This window comes from Neovison vison, chromosome 1 (assembly GCF_020171115.1).
Source record: "Neovison vison isolate M4711 chromosome 1, ASM_NN_V1, whole genome shotgun sequence".
Taxonomy (NCBI): Eukaryota; Metazoa; Chordata; class Mammalia; order Carnivora; family Mustelidae; genus Neogale; species Neogale vison.
In genome coordinates this window covers 286758982-286776438 of record NC_058091.1, presented here as the reverse complement: position 1 = coordinate 286776438, position 17457 = coordinate 286758982, and the positions used below count along the sequence as shown (strand labels likewise).

General features: G+C 40.9%; 1 protein-coding gene across 1 annotated transcript in view; it reads left to right on the top strand.

The window, feature by feature from the left end:
* Positions 1 to 17457, top strand: part of EGFLAM (EGF like, fibronectin type III and laminin G domains) — a 179100-nt gene that overhangs the window by 112568 nt on the left and 49075 nt on the right. The window contains exons 8-10 of the mRNA XM_044232521.1: positions 15273 to 15388; positions 15961 to 16279; positions 16937 to 17037. Coding sequence (XP_044088456.1) covers positions 15273 to 15388; positions 15961 to 16279; positions 16937 to 17037 — 536 coding nt within the window. The remainder of the gene's footprint in view (positions 1 to 15272; positions 15389 to 15960; positions 16280 to 16936; positions 17038 to 17457) is intronic.

Sequence of the window (17457 nt, the reverse complement as noted above, 5' to 3'; positions counted from 1 at the left end):
GGCAGAACGTAGAACCCCCCCCATACCCAGACCCTGGTGCTACGCTAATGTAAAACCACCCTCATTAGCACGTTACTCTCCTGCTCTTCCTGTTCCCAGGGTAAATACCATCTCCCCAACCTGACATTCACGGTCTTTCATGATCGGGCCCCAGGCCAGCCCTTCTTGCCTTGTTGCTCCTGACTTCCTAGCAGGAGTCCCCCGTCCCAGACTATTGCCAGAAGTCGGTGCATCTTTCCACACTCTCATCTTATCTTTTCTTGTTCAAGGATTCCAGCCAGATGATCATTTCTCAAGGTGTAAGTTTCCAACATGGAGTAAGGAAATTCTCCCATAGAAAGCGCTGTGATGATTGCATTTGTTCTTCCAGCAGTGAATTCTCAGCACGAGCATTTCATCATTTTCTCTCTGATGGAGAACAGTTCGTGACGCTTCAGTGCCTGCAAGCCCTCAGTGTAGACCCCGGCTTCCCCTCGCTCTCTGTGCAGGTTTAATCAATATGCCAATATCTATTTGAAAGTGAGAACAAATTACTCTTGTTCCCATTTATTTCGGGAAAAAAGTTTCTTGGGCACAACTTAATCCATGACCCAGAGTGGGTTTGGCTTCCTCTTTTTAGTTCAGACACATTCTGAAGTTGGTAGAATGTCCTCTGCCTTCCTAACTGTCTAATACAATCCCACAGACACTCTGGGGGATTTTCAATCAACTATGGGACAGGACTGGGGGTCAGAGTAAGGACATAAGCCAGACTCGCTTCCCTGATTTAAGACTCGCTCTCCTCCAATGATGATAGTCATAACATAGAAGTTGTTTTCATCAGGGCAGCGCACGTTGGTCCTTCTCCAGCTTAATGATCACTGGTGGTCTTTCCTGTAGCTCATCAGCAAGGGCTACTGTCTACAAGAGCCACGCCGGCTTTTGGAATGTGAGTTCACCCAAGACATTTGAATGTAGTTTGAAATCACTTCTCCTTCACCAATGTACAAAAGCAATTTGAGAAAGTCTGTATACACAGCCACACACACACACACATTCACACACACAATTAAAAATAAATCTGAGAAGATTATCAGAAATCAAATCAGAAATACAAATATAATTGTATGAGATGAGACAGTCACTTAAGTCCTGGGGGTTACCAGACTCTAAACTTCTTATTAGCAAAGACAAGAACAAAATCAAGGTCTTAGAGAACTCTTTCTGTATCTGGCCCAAGGATGCAAACCCATTTTTTAGTGAAATTTTGATTTTTTTTCTGGATACAGCTATAGAAAGAAATTACCAACTGAATCATTTTATAAAGAATATTGAGCAGTATAATGAATACTGACCTTAATAATGGTTTAATGGGTGAAGAAATATTTTTTGCATGGCTAGAGTCTTACTGATCCTCATTAAAAATTGGATTGTAGCTGACTAATGGTGTTTCTGTGGGGATAATCAGACTTGACAGAAGGAAAACCCTTAGAAAATTAGAAGCATTGATGATTAATATGCTTTCAGAATTATTCAGCAGATTCCTCATGTATATTTTAGAAGTTAACATCTAATGCATTCTGTTACTCAATACCAAGGTTTTTCCTTTAAACTGTTCAAAAGGGTATTTTGAAAGTGTCTTCATTCTTTTTAGTTCAGACACATTCTGAAGTTGGTAGAATGTCCTTGGCCTCCCTAACTGTCTAATGCAATCTTGACAAGTCACCTCCTGGACTGTGTATTTCAACATCGAGTTATTTCTTTACTTCCCCAAATTGTCTGCACAGAAATCACCATCCTGATTCCTATGGCTCTTCTTTCTGCTGTAGGAATCTTATCGGTTCGTATCTAGGGGTACGTCTCTCCATTTTAGCAGCAATATTAGCTCTTTCAAACTGTCTCCATTTTTTTTTTCCAGCTCAGACAAGTTTTAGTTTTATGTTTTTGATTCCTAAGACAGGTGAAATGTTTCTGTCATTCTGATAAAGGTTAAATAAACATCCATAATCCCTTGGTTTGTATCTTGTCCTCTATATCCTCATCTGGTAGGTCATATTTTCTTTCCTATTTTTTCCATCTTTCTGGGAACATTTCTCAGGTTCACCCCCACATCATTAATTCAAGTTTCTCCAGTATCAGTTTTGGTCTTTACTGTATTAGGTGTGGATTTTTATTCTCCTTATAAAATTCTGGCTTTGTTACATTGCTTCTTTTTTATTATGAACAATTTCAAACATAGTGGAAAATGTCAGGAATACCTCTTATATCCATGACCCAGCTTTGTCAAATCTTAACAGTTGCCGTATTTTCTTCAGTGTTACAAAAATAAAACATCACAGAAATGGGCAGCCTGTACTCAGCACCCTGAACCTCCCCCCACCACCATCTTCTTGGAGATGTTTGCATTTGGTGCTGTGGTTTCCCTGCATGTTTAATCATCATGCGAACATGTATGTGTTTATTTATGAATGGTAGGATATTGTTTTGAAGGTTTCTACACTCCTTATAAATACAATGACATGCAAGTATCCCTTGGTGATGAATTTTCCTCCACAACATTATGTTTTTTACTCTCATGCAAGTTGGTAGTTCATTCGGCTTCACTGCTGTAGTTTCCTACCGTTTAAGTACACTGTAGTTTATTTATCAACTATTTTGATGTTAGACATTTAAATTGTTCCATTTTTTAACATTAAAAGCAATGTCGCAATGAGCAACTTCATGTATGTTTCCTTGAACATGTGTGTTTTCTTGAGTAGAAGAACTCCCCCCTCACCCCCCTCCCACCCCCTCGTGGTATGAGCGTACAAATGAGTGCATGCATATCTTCACCTCTGTCACCTGGTAGAAAATTGTTCCTCGGAGTATTTGTAGCTACCTCCACTCCACGGACAGTGTGTTCAAAACTCTTCTTGCTGCCCATCCTTGCCAGTATTGGGTTTCATCAGACTTATAAATAGAGTCAATCTGATGGAGGTAAAATGATATGTCCTTATTGCTTTGATTTGCATTTCCTTATTTCTAGTGAGGTCAAATATAAGTTTCTAACTTTATTACTTATTTTATGAATTGACTATGTGTTTTTCCTATCTTTATTGGTATATATGCCTATAAATAATATATGCAGGTATATGTTAACTTATTTATATACATAAATTATATGTGTAGTACATATATTTACATTGTAAATATTAATAAGCATTAATATATATGTATAAATACTAGTCCTTAGTCAGTAATGTGTGTTGCAAATATCTTCAGCTAGCCTGTGACTTATCTTTCACTTCACTTACAGTATCCATTAATGAACAAAATTATTTTATTCGAAGTAGTTAAATATCTCAATTTTTCTTCTATGATTTATGTGGTTTTTTTTTTTAAATGACTTCCTTTTTCCAAGGTCCTTAAGCAAAATTTTGTTTTATCCCCCAAATTTTAAAATTTTGCTCTTCATATTTGAGGTCTCAGTCTACCTGAAATTTACTTTTAGGCATGGAGAATAGGAAACTAACTTAATATATGGACATTTTTTTCATATAGGTAACCAGTCGCCCCAGCACCAATTGTTGAATCATCAATCCTTTCTCCTCTTGATTTGTAATGGGATCTTTCTTGTATATCAGATCTCCACACATTTATGGATCTGGTTCTGAGTTCTATAGTCTATTCCTTTTCCCTCTGTCAATACCACACTGTCTTTAATTTATGCAGGTATATAGAATCATATCTGGTACGTAATTCTACTCTACCTCATTCTCTTGTCTTTTCTTGACCTTTTCCTCTTCAATATAGATTTTAGAGTCAATTTTTTAATACCATGAAAAACTCTATTGAGATTTTAAAAGTCAAAATTGTGTTGAATTCTGTTTGAATGTATAGATTAATTCTGGAGGAATTGGTATCTTTGTGATATAGACTCATCCAATTCAGGGCCATGTTATATCTCATTCATTTATTTGGATCTTTCCAAAGTCTTCTAGTGCACTTTTGTTACACTTACTCTCTGGTTTCTTGTACTTGGAAGGCTGTTTTAAATTAGTTTAATCTGTGGAAATTTCTTCCTTCTTTCTTTTTTTTTATTTTGTAGACACAATTTTCTTTTCATGCACCTTTCCCTTGTGTTTTTGAAAAGAATGTGTGTTCTCTTATTTTGGTGTCTAGGGTTCTATATATGTCTACTTGATCAAGCTTTCTAATATCGTTGTTCAAACTTCTATGTTGTCAGTTGATCTATTAGTTATTGAGAGAGATAAATTAAAATTTCCCACTATATCTCCCTGTACTTCTCTTAATCTTTTTCTTGATATATATGTGAGTTTGTAATATTAGGTACATACAAGCTTAGAATCATCTTAAATTCCTGGTGGTTCCTTTAATCATTAGTTAACAACCATTTTTAACATTAATGATGCTGCTTCTCTTTTAAAGTTTATGTTGTTCAGTGATAATACAGATATACTGGTTTCATCTTAGCTATTGCTTAAAGTATCTTTTACATTTTTTTACTTTTATCTCTCTGTATCTTATGTTGTAGATACTTTCTCAAAACAATGTATTTAACTGGCAAAAATCCAGTCTGACAAACACCATCTTTTAAATGGCAGGGTTTAAAAAATATATTTATTTTATTTTATTTTTTTCAGCATTCCAAAATTCATTGTTTATGCACCACACCCAGTGCTCTATGCAATATGTGCCCTCCTTCTTATTCTTTCCTTCTTCATACTTTTCAGTAAATCCTTGAGGGTCTGTTGTTGATAAACTCTCTCCAACTTTGTGATCCAGTCCCTGCTTTGCTTTCCTTGTTGAAAAAACCATTTAATCAAGTATAGAATTTTTTTTTAAAGATTTTATTTATTTATTTGACAGAGACAGAGATCACAAGTAGGCAGAGAGGCAGGCAGAGAGAGAGGAGGAAGCAGGCTCCCCGCTGAGCAGAGAGCCCAATGTGGGGCTCAGTCGCAGGACCCCGAGATCATGACCTGAGCTGAAGGCAGAGGCTTAACCCACTGAGCCACCCAGGTGCCCCAAGTATAGGATTTTGTGATGATGATAATGTCTGCTAGCATCGTGTTTCAAGTTTAGGAGGAGGAATGAGAAGGTAGAACCATCTCTGGTTTAAACCATCTCTGGTGATCACAATACCTAAAAGAGAACTGGGCCACAGTTGATGTACAAATGTGAAGTCACTTTACAAAGACCATAGGAAGTCCACCGCGACGGTGGTGCTCCCACCCTCAGCATCCGTTGTCCTGTGCAGTAGGTGCAAGCATGTCCCCCTTCCCACTAGACCAGCACCACCTTTTATGCAGCAGACAGCATGTCCTCTTTCTCCTCTCGCTCTCAACTCTTAACCTCCTGGGTCCCAAGTGCAGGGTATGAGCTCAGCCCCATTTTGCACCAGCCCACTGGCGGTCACAGATACGTTTTGTGTTTGCTCCTCCCAGTCTTCCCTACAGGACTCATCTTTTTACTCCCAGCTTTTCGAAATCATTCTCATCAGCACACGAGCATGTATGCCATCCTTACAGAAAAGACTCCCTTGACCCTCGGCCCCTCCCCCTCCCATCTGGTTGCTCTGCTTTTCTTCAAGCTAGAATTACTGTGTTGTCTACATTCACTGTTACCACTATTTTTGACCTCTCTGCACTGTTCAGCCAACTCCAACCTGCTTCTACCTCTACTGCTCCTGTGAAGAGGGCCAATGACCTCCATTTTTCCAAACATAATATCATTCCGTGAACACATCACATGCCATCAAATTTAAAATAATTTTAAAAAATAATGAAAATTTGTGGGGTGCCTGGGTGGCTCAGTGCGTTAAAGTCTCTGCCTTTGGCTCAGGTCATGATCCTGGGGTCTTGGGATTGATCCCCGCTTCAGGCTCTCTGCTCAGCAGGGAGCCCGCTTCCTCTCTCCCTCTGCCTGTCTCTCTGCCTACTTGTGATCTCTGTCTGTCAAATGAATAAATAAAATAACAAAAAATAATGAAAATTTGTAATACATCTGACTATTAAGATAAATTTCTAATAGGATTACAAAATTGAATAACTCAAATGCTTGATATAGACTGGCAAATTTTTCCACAGAAAGAGAGAAAAGGAGAGAGGGAGAGTGGGAAAGAGAGAGATCTCTCTTTTTAAGCCACGTCCTCCTGACACTCTGGACAGTAGTTTTCCTTGCTACTAAACTCCCAGCGGAAGTGACTGGCTAGACACTTAGAGCTTTAACATTAACCAGGTGAAAACTGGGGTCTTTCAAAAAACATTCATTTTGTATTTACCAAGTGCAGAGCTCACTCTAAGATCTGGCTCCTAAAGAGAACGTTTGGTCATTCACTCCTTCTCTTATCTGACAAATACATATTGAGTGCCTGCTGTATACATAACACTGAATTCTAAATGCGCCACCATTTTGTCTCCTTAGAAATGTTTTCATTTCTTACCTAAATAGTGCCCATTCCTTCTTGAGTCTAGAGGTATCACCACAGAATGTTGTCAGTGAATTATTATTCATTATTCTTTGAAGCCACAAAGATTCCAAGTTTGAAATTTCTAGCACAGCGTGATGAGACTCTGGTCTTGGGCTTTCCTGCTGTGTTTACAGCCACCTCTTACATTATGCTTTGCCTGTGTATCTCCTCCTTCAGCAGGTAGCAAATAAGTAGGTGCCTAATACCCTGGTTTCTGCCCATTTGCTTAACTTTCCACAGCCCCATTATCTTTAGAAAGGAAGGCTCTGAGGGAGAGAGATATAGTGGCTTGTGCTTGGTTGACTGGTTTATGTTCTTCAAAAGGCAGTACCCCGCAGGGATTATGTATAGTTGGTGTGTCGTGTGTGTGTGTGTGTGTGTGTGTGCGCGCGCGCGCACACGTGCGCTCGCGCGTGCATGTGCACATAAAGATGAAGGAGTCAGAGAAACTTTGAGGTGAGGGTTCTAGAAGTCACTTGGTGCCTGGGATATCATCCTGAGCTACAGTCAGATGAGAGTTTCCTGAAGCGGGAACAGAAAAGAGCAAACACTTTTGCCCATGGCTGGTACTTAGCATGCTCTCTCCCAACACCCCACTCCTGCCACGATAGAAACACACCTTGGATTAGTTAGATCTATTCAGGTTGGAGGAAAACATTCAGGCAGATTATTTGGGGGAAAGGAAGGAGCAAGGGAAACCATCCTGCGTCTTTGTAGACGCTCTGAATCCCATGCTGCTGAGTCTGATATTGAGCAGGCTGATTTTCTGCAGAACCAGAAGTCTCTCCCAAGGGATCACAGGGGAGCTCTGTGCCCCACCCCTCAGCATGCACATGGTTGGTGGGTACATTTCCCAAGGAGAGGGTCTAATTGTGTCATTTGATCCCCATTCATTTTAGTTAGGAATGCACTAAACTTCCAGCCTTCACAACCACCCTCACTGCCAAGGACAACACAGTACAAAGAAAAGTTCCAGAAGACTTCTCCTTACATCTTAGTGACCCAGATGACCTCACGGTCACCCCTAGATGCAAAGGAGGCTCAGAAATCCAATGTTTAGCTCTTGTAGCATCTACAGAGAAGAGGGAAGGGAGAAAGGATTTAGGTTGAAATATCTGCCTTGCCCTTGGATATGAAGCCCTCCTTTTGGGAGATTTTCACACAAGGCTTCTCAGAGGTGGTTGGTCGGCATATGGTTGTCTTAGGTTCAGGTCTAGATCCTGGTTCCATCGTTTTTGGCCCGGGTGGCAGGACTGACTTCACCTAAATCATATAGCCCAAGCCAAAGCAACTTAATGCTTAGAAGACCCACCCCAGAAGGGGCACAGGGTATGGATGAATTTTCCAGAAAAGGTCTATGGAATGATTTTTTGAAGATCTTGGAAAGAATTATTGATAGATTTTTAACCCCTTTATTCGGTTCCTCCTGTGCCTTGAGTTTTGCTATTTAAGAATCCAGATGAATGCTATAGTCATATATTTTTATTATGCCTAAATTATTTTAGAAGTTCACTCTTTTTATTTCTTATGCATTTTATAAATTCCTACAGTGTGCCAGGGAGTGAGCAAGGTTTGGTGTTATAATAGAAACTGATGTAGACAATATTGCCTTCTTCAAGGCATTTGGCATTTTCAATCTATTGTGGGAGTCACAATTATGAAATCATTCCACAGATAAATATGTAATCACAAGTTAATAATGTGATAAAAGAGGAGAGATCTATGAGGATATAGAGGAAGAGAACCTGACCTTATCTGGGGTGCAGAGAAAGCATCTCTAAGAGAGTTATTTTAAGCAGAGATATAAGAATTTAAAAAGGCGAAAGATGGGCAATGAGGGATGATCTCCAAGCGCAGGCACAGGGAATAACATGTACAAAGACCCTGAGACAGGAGAAGGCAGATGTGCTTCCCACATTGAAAGAAAAACCAATATTCTTTCTGGCTGGAGCAGGATGAGAAGGAATAAATTGGTACGAGATGGGGCGTGAACTGGCAGTAACACAGAATCTCTAAAGGGACAAAGGCCATGGGAATGACCTGTCACTTTTCCATCCAACCAACTGAATCTTGAGTATTTGCATTGGAGGAGATGACCCAGTTTCCATCCATGACACATTGTCTCATGGGAGACCCTTTTCCTCCAACCATTCTTGTTCTGGTGTGTTGAGGTGTTGAGGAAGCCCAGTTAAAAACACGTATCCTCTTTGTCCACTTTCTGAATCAACTGAGAAATAAGACAATGTAGTCGGCAGATAAAGTATCAAATTGCCATCCATATGGGTGAATACCATCCTTATTTCCGAGAAGGCTGGGCAGGGAATGTAGCTTACTCTAAGGTACAAAGCGGGTTTGCGAACTCCTCTCTGACTAGGGGAGAGCCCCCTAGAAGGAAAGTTTGCATCTGCAGAGAAGTCACACCTGCCCAGGTCACTGTGTTCCACTTTTCCAGGTTGAGAAGAGAGGTGGGAGGGACCAAATTTGCCCCTAACTCCACTTCCCGCCCCCAGGTCCTTTGATAGATTAGCTTCACTTAGTTCACAAATGTAAACCAAATGCTTCCATCCAGAGCTAGGCTACTATCTCTACCTCTTTAGGGAAGCAAAGGGGTTGAACAAGAATCCAACGGCATTTTGGGGAACTCTCTGCATGATTCCAACTTCCGTGGGGAATAAGTATTCCTTTCTCATCCATCATCAAGAGCTGTTAAGAGAAGGACATCATATAACCTGGTCCTTATGAATGAAGATGAATTCTGATAAATGATATCCTATCTTCTAGGAGGGTTATAATATTGAACACAAAGTCACAGTCCCCAAAGCCTTTAACTTCTTTGCTGAACCAACTCCATTTTTTCTTTTTCATCCACATAAATGAAATTCCCCAGTTGTTTCTTTTTCAAACCTTGCTTGAAGTAACAGATGCCAACAATATGTCTGAATCAAAAGTGTAAACTTCAGAATATTAGTGCTGGGAAGGATCCTATAGGTCATCAGTCTAATCCCATTCCTTGTTTTATTAGAAAACATGAGACCCAGAGAGACTAAGTATCTCGCCCAGGGTCAAATAGTCATCTGTGTCCCTCTTCTCATTACTTGGATTCTGTGGCCAGGGGTATTTCCAACTACACCATGTGGATACATCAGAGATACTCACTATTTATAGAATACTTGTGATGCTTTTATAAAAATAAACATACAGGGGCACCTGGGTGGCTTAAGCAACTGACTCTTGATTTTGCCTCAGGTCACGATCTCAGGATCCTGGGATCGAGCCTTGAGTTAGGCTCTGTGCTCAGCAGGAAGTCTGCTTCAGGATTCTCTCTCCCTCTGCCTCTCCCCCACATGTGTGCCCCCGCTGAAATAAATAAATCTTTAAAAAATAAGAAATAAACATACAGGTGTTTGCCAAATAAATCACCCTTGTTAGTGGTAATTTTTATTTTGTGTATTAGTTTTTCTTGGAGTAGAATAACCCTTGAACTTGTTTTGCATTCAGTCAGTGGTTTGACTTTTCTGGTTCTAAATAAATGTCTCCTTTTTAATGTTCTCTTTTCCTAATTAACAACGTGCCAAGTAGAAAGCGATAAGTTATGCACTTTAATTACAATAACCCCAGGCTACTGAGAGAATTCTTATCACCATCTCCGACTGTGCATTCCATGTTCACTTAGAAATGGCATTGGTAAAAACTTCATGTAAGCCGTGGATTTGAACTCTGAGGTGGTGGGGCCATCCGTGAACAAGAGCAGAGAATTTTATCCCATGTTTTTTCCAGTCATGTTGTGCTCCTTTCCTTCCTATTAAAAATGGGAATTGACTATCAGCCCAGGTTATGATGAGGGATAGGGAATTTGAGATGCCGTAAAGGGTAGTAGAAAGCAGCATTGGGAACCCAGAATTCTGGATCAGCTCTGCCACTAATCAGCTGTCTCTTTGGACAAGTCACAGGGACTTTCTGAGCCCAGTTTACCCATCTGTAAAATGGACTTGTGCTAGTCAATCCCTAAGTTCTTTCTATAGAGGTCAAAATTTCTTTGACTCTGAGTCCATGTAATTCCATACTCCTTTCCCCCACTCTTATCTCATACCCTTCGTTTCCCCAAAACAAAGAGTAACCTCTAGCTTTAAGGAGATATGCAGTATCATGTCAAAACAGAGCAGTTTTTATAAATAGCAAAGGACCTTATCCAATGAATAATACATGCTTTATTCTACTCGTTAGAAAGAAGAGAGAATCTGGCATCATTTCCATTTTCATCATGGTACCATTTCATAGCTATGGCAACATGTCCATGGTCCTTTTCTCTAAGGAGTTTCCTTCAAGACAGACATTCTAGGTGGGCTAAGGGGCAGGAGGAGACCTCAGCTACCTACACCCAACCTCAGCATCTTCATTTTCTTCTGGCTGAAATATCTTAGATACTTGGCACCAGAAAGTGCATGGTAAGGTGTTACAGATATTGAACTAGGGGTCATATGATCCAGTTTTGGTCCTCGATCATCTAATGAATTGCATGATCTTGATCTCAAGTCACTTGTCTTCTGTGACCTTAGTTTACACATTTATGAAATGGGAGATTTGGACTGGATAGTGTCTGAGGTCTCCTTCAGCTTTAAAGTATGTAAAGTGTTACTTAAATGGACTTAAATAGATAATGGAAAGGTCTTTCAAGAAGCCTAAAATTATGGGTCCTGCCTTCAAGGGGTTCACAACTGAGTTGGGAAAAACAAGGGGAGCATTCCAGGGCCAGGAGTTCAGAGGCGGAAATAAAATTTTTAACATCTGTTGATATTTTCAAGCTATGGAAGTTTATTCTAAGCTCAGAGTTGGGGCACATACCCCTGTGTGTGTGTGTGTGTGTGTGTGTGTGTAATCACCATCTTTTCTCTAGAAGTGTCTGATGTTCTCTTTTTAAAATATCGCTTGATTTTGGCCTTTTGATGATACACATTCCGCTCTGTCTCCATAGGGTGCAGTTGGAAGTCTAGGTAAGCTATGTGTAGGCTATAGGAGAGAAAGAAAAGATGGCAGTGTGGGAAAAAAGTAATAACCAGTCTTGGGATAAGAAAACACAAGATGTATTAAGGAGACAACTGCTTGGCCAATTTGGCCATCAGGACTTTGGAAAACGGAAAAAAGTGCTGACAACACAATTTGGAGTCAGACTATAAGTAGTATGATGTAGTCAAAAGAGAAACCAAAGTTTCTAATTCTAGCTCTGCTATTTTATCATCTGCATGCCTTTGAGGAAGTTATTTAATCTTTCTGAGCTTCTATTTCACATGATAAAATGGAGATGATAATACCAAAGATAACAGAACTTTTTTTTTTTAAAGATTTTATTTATTTATTCAACACAGAGATTACAAGTAGGCAGAAAGAGAGAGGGAAGCAGGCTCCCTGCTGAGCAGAGAGCTCGATGCGGGACTCGATCCAAGGACTCCGAGATCATGACCGTAGCCAAAAGCAGAGGCTTAACCTGTAAGGTTTTATAGGTGAGATAAACACGACACCAGGCAAGGTAGGCGCAAGGCAAGATTTATTAAAGTCACTCTCCGGCGAAGTTTCAGGGGAGCCAGGAAAGTTGCGCTGGGAGGAGGTGGGCACCCTCGGGTGAGGTTCCACGACTCTGGAAAGCAGAGTGGGAGAAGTCGCACTGGGAGGGGGTTGGCGGGGGTCTTTTATCTGTTTCCTGCATAGTTATGGGGTCACCTATGGAGACGTGACCTGGGCATACATCCTTTTGGCGGGAGAGTCAAGGGTGAAGGAAAGGGTGGGGGAAGAGGCTGGAAGATGGCGGGACCCGGCGGTCAGTATAAGTTCCTGGCACAGTAAAACTGGTCATAAGTGTTAATTTTCCAAATCCCAGGCTCTTTCCACCTCCACAGTGGCTTCTTCTCTGACAGGCAGCTGGGAAAGGAGTGACCAGACAGACCTGGCTCTGAGTGAGGGTTGGCCGGTTGCAAGGTCTTTGATCTTAGTCAAGCCATTTAACCTTTCTGAGCTTCAATTTACTCATCTACAAAGTGAAATTAACAGTTAGTATTTTGCAGGATTATTGTAAAGTTTAGGATTGGGTTACATTTTGCACGCAACCATACCCATTAATCATGGAGAGATGGTAGGTTTCAATAAATGATGGTGATGAGGGAAAGAAGGAGGAAAAGGAGGGGTTACCATTGAGATCCTTGAACTTGCAACCAAGAGCCTAGGATTGATTTTGTAGTTTGTGGTGGTCTTTGAAAGTTTTTGTTTTTCAGATAGGGTATCATAAGATGAAATGAAGAGAATCTTGACTTTGATGAGCATGGTACAAGAATGGCGAGACTGGGGGCGCCTGGGTGGCTCAGTGGGTTAAGCCACTGCCTTCGGCTCAGGTCATGATCTCAGGGTCCTGGGATCGAGTCCCGCATCAGGCTCTCTGCTCAGCAGGAAGCCTGCTTCCCTCTCTCTCTCTCTCTGCCTGCCTCTCCATCTACTTGTGATTTCTCTCTGTCAAATAAATAAATAAAATCTTTAAAAAAAAAGAATGGCGAGACTGTGCACAGGGCAGGGAGAATTCCTTGGGGGTAGAGAGAGACCGGTTCCTTGGAGACAAAACCCAGCTGTCTTCATGTATGTGCTATATAGTTTTTTTTTATTGCCAAATGGATTCTTTCCTCCTTAATCTGACCATTGTGAATCTATGAGAGAGACAGACGTGGAAACGGAGAGTGAGAAAAGGACCCGCAGAAAGAGGGAGAGTTGAGGAGAGAGGTGGAAAGATGCATAGCTACAGAGAGACAGGAGAGAGGAAAGCTGTGTTCACAGGCTTCCTGGCTTCTTATGTGAAGACATCTGGCACATGGCTGTGCCGGCTGGATGCAGGTGGCTTAGGAGAATTGCATCCAGGTATAAACCTGGAATCAACAGGCTTGAATTTTCAGCTGCCATGTGGGCTATTTTAAATAAAACTACCGGGAATTGAAGTGACGGTGGTGAGAACACCACCTCCCCTCTGTTATCCCACCGTCACCAAAATGTGCTTGAGCACCCAAGAAGGGCTCCTTCCCCCTGTCTCTGTGTTACCCGCCCACTGCTGTCTGGCTCTTGCTGGTCCAGAGATTTCTGGTCGACCCTGTGCCCACAGAGAAGGCTTCCCACACCCTCTTTCTGCATGTTCTTTTTCATCCGTGTGCTTTTTTTTTTTTTCTTTCCCTAAAGGAGGGTGAGTTTGCTTTCATAAGAAAGGTGTTTCGCGTGGCTTATTCTGAAAGCAGAATGTCTTTAAGTTCAGTTTCTCTTTTTCATGTCTCCCTTCTATCCTTTCCTCTCCTTTTTCTAGCCAGTCATCCAAACACTGAAGGTCTGATGGGCACTGACAACCTACAAAAGTTAGTTTCTGTTGCCAGTTGTTTCTGCTCTAAGGGCTGGTGCCCAGTGTGTAGGCAGTTGGTACCTAGGCCCCAACCAACTGGGAGGAAATGGGGGTGCTATGGAGCAGCACTGGGAAGACTCTCATACCCTGGGGGGTGCCAGCAGTGTGCGCCTAAGGCAGGACTGCTGTGTCCATCCCCCAAAGGATAATGTCATCTATTGTCTCCTAAGAGTTTTTCTCAGCCTACCTTCTAGTTCTCAAAGATCCCATTGTCCTCCTAAGATGGATGGAAATGGTGGCACCCAAGATACCCATGTAGGGCCCCCTTTTGCTGGGTGTAGGGCGTTTTCTCTAGTGCAACATCTCTTTCTTGCTCTAAAGAAATTGTAATGAAATATTTCATACATCAAGGGTTCATGTAAAGGTAATATGAACACTCATACCCAGCACCTGTGTTAAGAAAAAGACTGTTAACAGAGCACTCAGAAGCTTCTCTGTCCTGCAGCTCATTCACTACCCTCTTCTAACTTCCCCCAGGTATTTATGGTCTTACTTTGCTTAGGAGTTTAAAACATATAAAAATATGGAGAACAATATATATATATATATATATATTTAAAATGATACGTATTTACATAGAAATACATATATTTAGTTCAATATAATTCTATATATATATATACATATATATATATCTTTGTACATTTCTAAATAATATATCAAATTTGCTTGCTGTTGAATTTTATATAAATGACATCAAACTGGGTATGTTCTTTTGCTAATTGCATTTTTTGCGTGAAATAATGTGAGATTAAGCCATGTCGATGCATTTAAATACTTATTCCTTCATTTCTTCTGCAATATAGTGTTCCACTCCATAGATACAGTATAATTCACTTATCTATTCTCTGTTGACAGATACTTAGGGTGTTACTAGTTGTTATAAATAGAAAATTTGAAATGTTTTTTGCAATGATAAATGCTGATGCTATGAATGTGTTTTGGACATGTCCTGGTACACATGTGGGAGAATTTCTCCAGATTTTATAAGTTGGGGTGAAATTGCTGCATCAAAAGGTGTGAACATTATCTCCTTATTTCCAAGAATTTTTACAAAGTGGTTGTATACATCAAACATCAGGGTATGAAGAGTCCTCATGGAGCCCATCCTTGGTAATAGTCTTTTATTGCCCAACATTTACATTTCTTGCCAATCTTGTCAGTATAAAATGGCAGATATTTCTGGTATTTAATTGGCATTTCCTTAGTCCTTATGAGATGAAACTTTTTTTTTTTTTTTTTTTTTTTTTTTTTTGTCATTGAGGCTTCCTCTCTTGTGTTGAATTCTTTGTGTGTTTCCAACACATCCCGATCCATTTGATGGAACTCTCTGTGTATGGCTCAGGCTAGAAAAGGGAGGGAAGACGTCTGGTGACAGCCTGTGCTCTTTCTTTCTCGAAGGCCCCGAAGAAGCAGGAAGTGGCCGCTATGGATCCCGTTATACGATCGACATGGGAGTTGATGAAGATGATGACGGATTTGAAGACTACCTAGATTTGGATGTCTCCTTTGAGGAGGTAACCAAATCTCTGCTCGTAAAACCTGGGTGTTCTTATTCTCATGCTGAACAAGGCAATTTAACCAATGGACCATGAACATTTTACTTCAAACTTACTTAAATTGGCCCATTTGCTCTTAACATTTATTTATTTTCTCTATTAGTCTCCAGGTGCTCATAAATTCATAGTAACTAGGGACCGACCATGCGAATGTCCTATAGCCAGCCCCTGCCTGCTGACTTCACAATCTGGCAGAACCACATTTAGATTTCCCACCAAGTAGACATGTATAATGTCAGGTATTAAAAGGAAATGAACAATTCCTTGACAAAGTAATACATCTTTGTGATATTATAATAATAAAAATCAGGTGCTATCAGCTTTGCCACTGATTTTCTGAACAGCATAGGGAAAGGTACTTAAAATCCTTGAGCCTCAAGTGCTTATCCATAAGTAGGTTCTACATTCTAGGGTTTTGAGAAATAACCAAACTGACCATATTTTAAAATATTAGACATCAGCCATAAATAAGGCTGTCTAAACACTGTGCTCTGTGTCAAACCTGAACCCTTTCTCTTCTCTGGCTTTAGGTGAAACCACTTCCTGCTCTCAAAGGAGGAAATAGGAAATATTTGGTGGAATCCAGGAAGGAACACAGGTCAAACCCAAAGACTGCTCCAAGGCTTGTCCCCCATACTCTAGCATCTCTCCCAATGACTACAGTGGCTCCCCAGCCCACTCCAGCGGAGAGGAAAGGGAAGAAAGTCATGGCTATAATGCCAAGGCTCTTTGACATGTCTTGTGATGAAGTGATCTGCTCTGCTGACAGCTTTTGTATCAATGACTACACCTGGGGGGGCTCACGGTGCCATTGCAACCTGGGCAAAGGTGGTGTGAGCTGCTCAGAAGGTAAGCCCTTGGTGGGAAGAACAATGTGGTGGAGAGGTTGGCTCCAGTGGGACCCAGGGGCAGTTTTGTGTGCCACACATGGTTCCTTCTAGCCCTTTTTTTTTTCCCTTAGATAAGCACCTTGTCCATGTATTCATAATTAAGTTAGCTGTCCAGGAAAAACGTTAAGGCCACTTCCATTGCTTCTAGTTGAATAGTGCCCTGTTTCTATGTGTGCCGTACATGTAGTATTTTTGGAGCAATTATTGAATAATCCTAACGACACCTTGGGGAGGCAGACTTTACTTGGATCACATCTCTACTGAAAAAGTGCTGCTGAAACATGGGCATGAAGTTATGAAAGATGATAACTGAGCCAACTTATATCACATGAATATCCAGCTAGAAGGCAGGTGTCAGTGATCTTGAAATTATTGATTTCTTTTTTAGGGTATCAAGTTAACAATCTCTAGTTTCTCCCTAAGAATTTCAGAAGCTCAGAGTTCCCAAGAATCAGAATCACAGGTGTCAAAAGTAGAGAAGATAATAAGCTAGGTGTAACAGATTTGGAGGGTTTTCACTTAATGACCTCTATGCAATGGTGTATATTGATTTTTGCACTTGAACAAATAAGGAAATCATATAGTATGCTTTTATGTTGTCTTCTTCTTTTTTTAGATATTGTTATACAGTATCCTCAGTTCTTTGGCCACTCCTATGTAACTTTTGAGCCTCTGAAGAACTCCTATCAGGCGTTTCAAATTACTCTTGAATTTAGGGTAAGGATTAGTTGTTTGATGAATGCCTATTGGACGGACATCTTAGCTGGGCATTGGACCATATCAAGTGGGGTGCGCTGGGAGTGCGGGAAGCATAGAGGTATACAGCAAAAGTAAATATGACACAGAGTCTGTCCTTAAACACATTCACAGGGTAACAAGAATGATGGGCACATTCATACGTTCAAGGGTGCAGTGAGCAGAGGGTGGATTCTGTGTGTTACTGAACTACGGAAGTGGCTGGCTGGCCAGTGAGAGCGTGCAGGTCCCAGCCCTGTAGCTCATCATGGTGACTCTTCACAGACCGGGATCTCAGAGGCATAACGAATTCCCCATTCCAAAATCCCTCGTAAAGGGAGCTCACATGTCTGCCATCCTTGCTATGACTGTAATCGAACGCATAGAAAAACTGCTCTATAC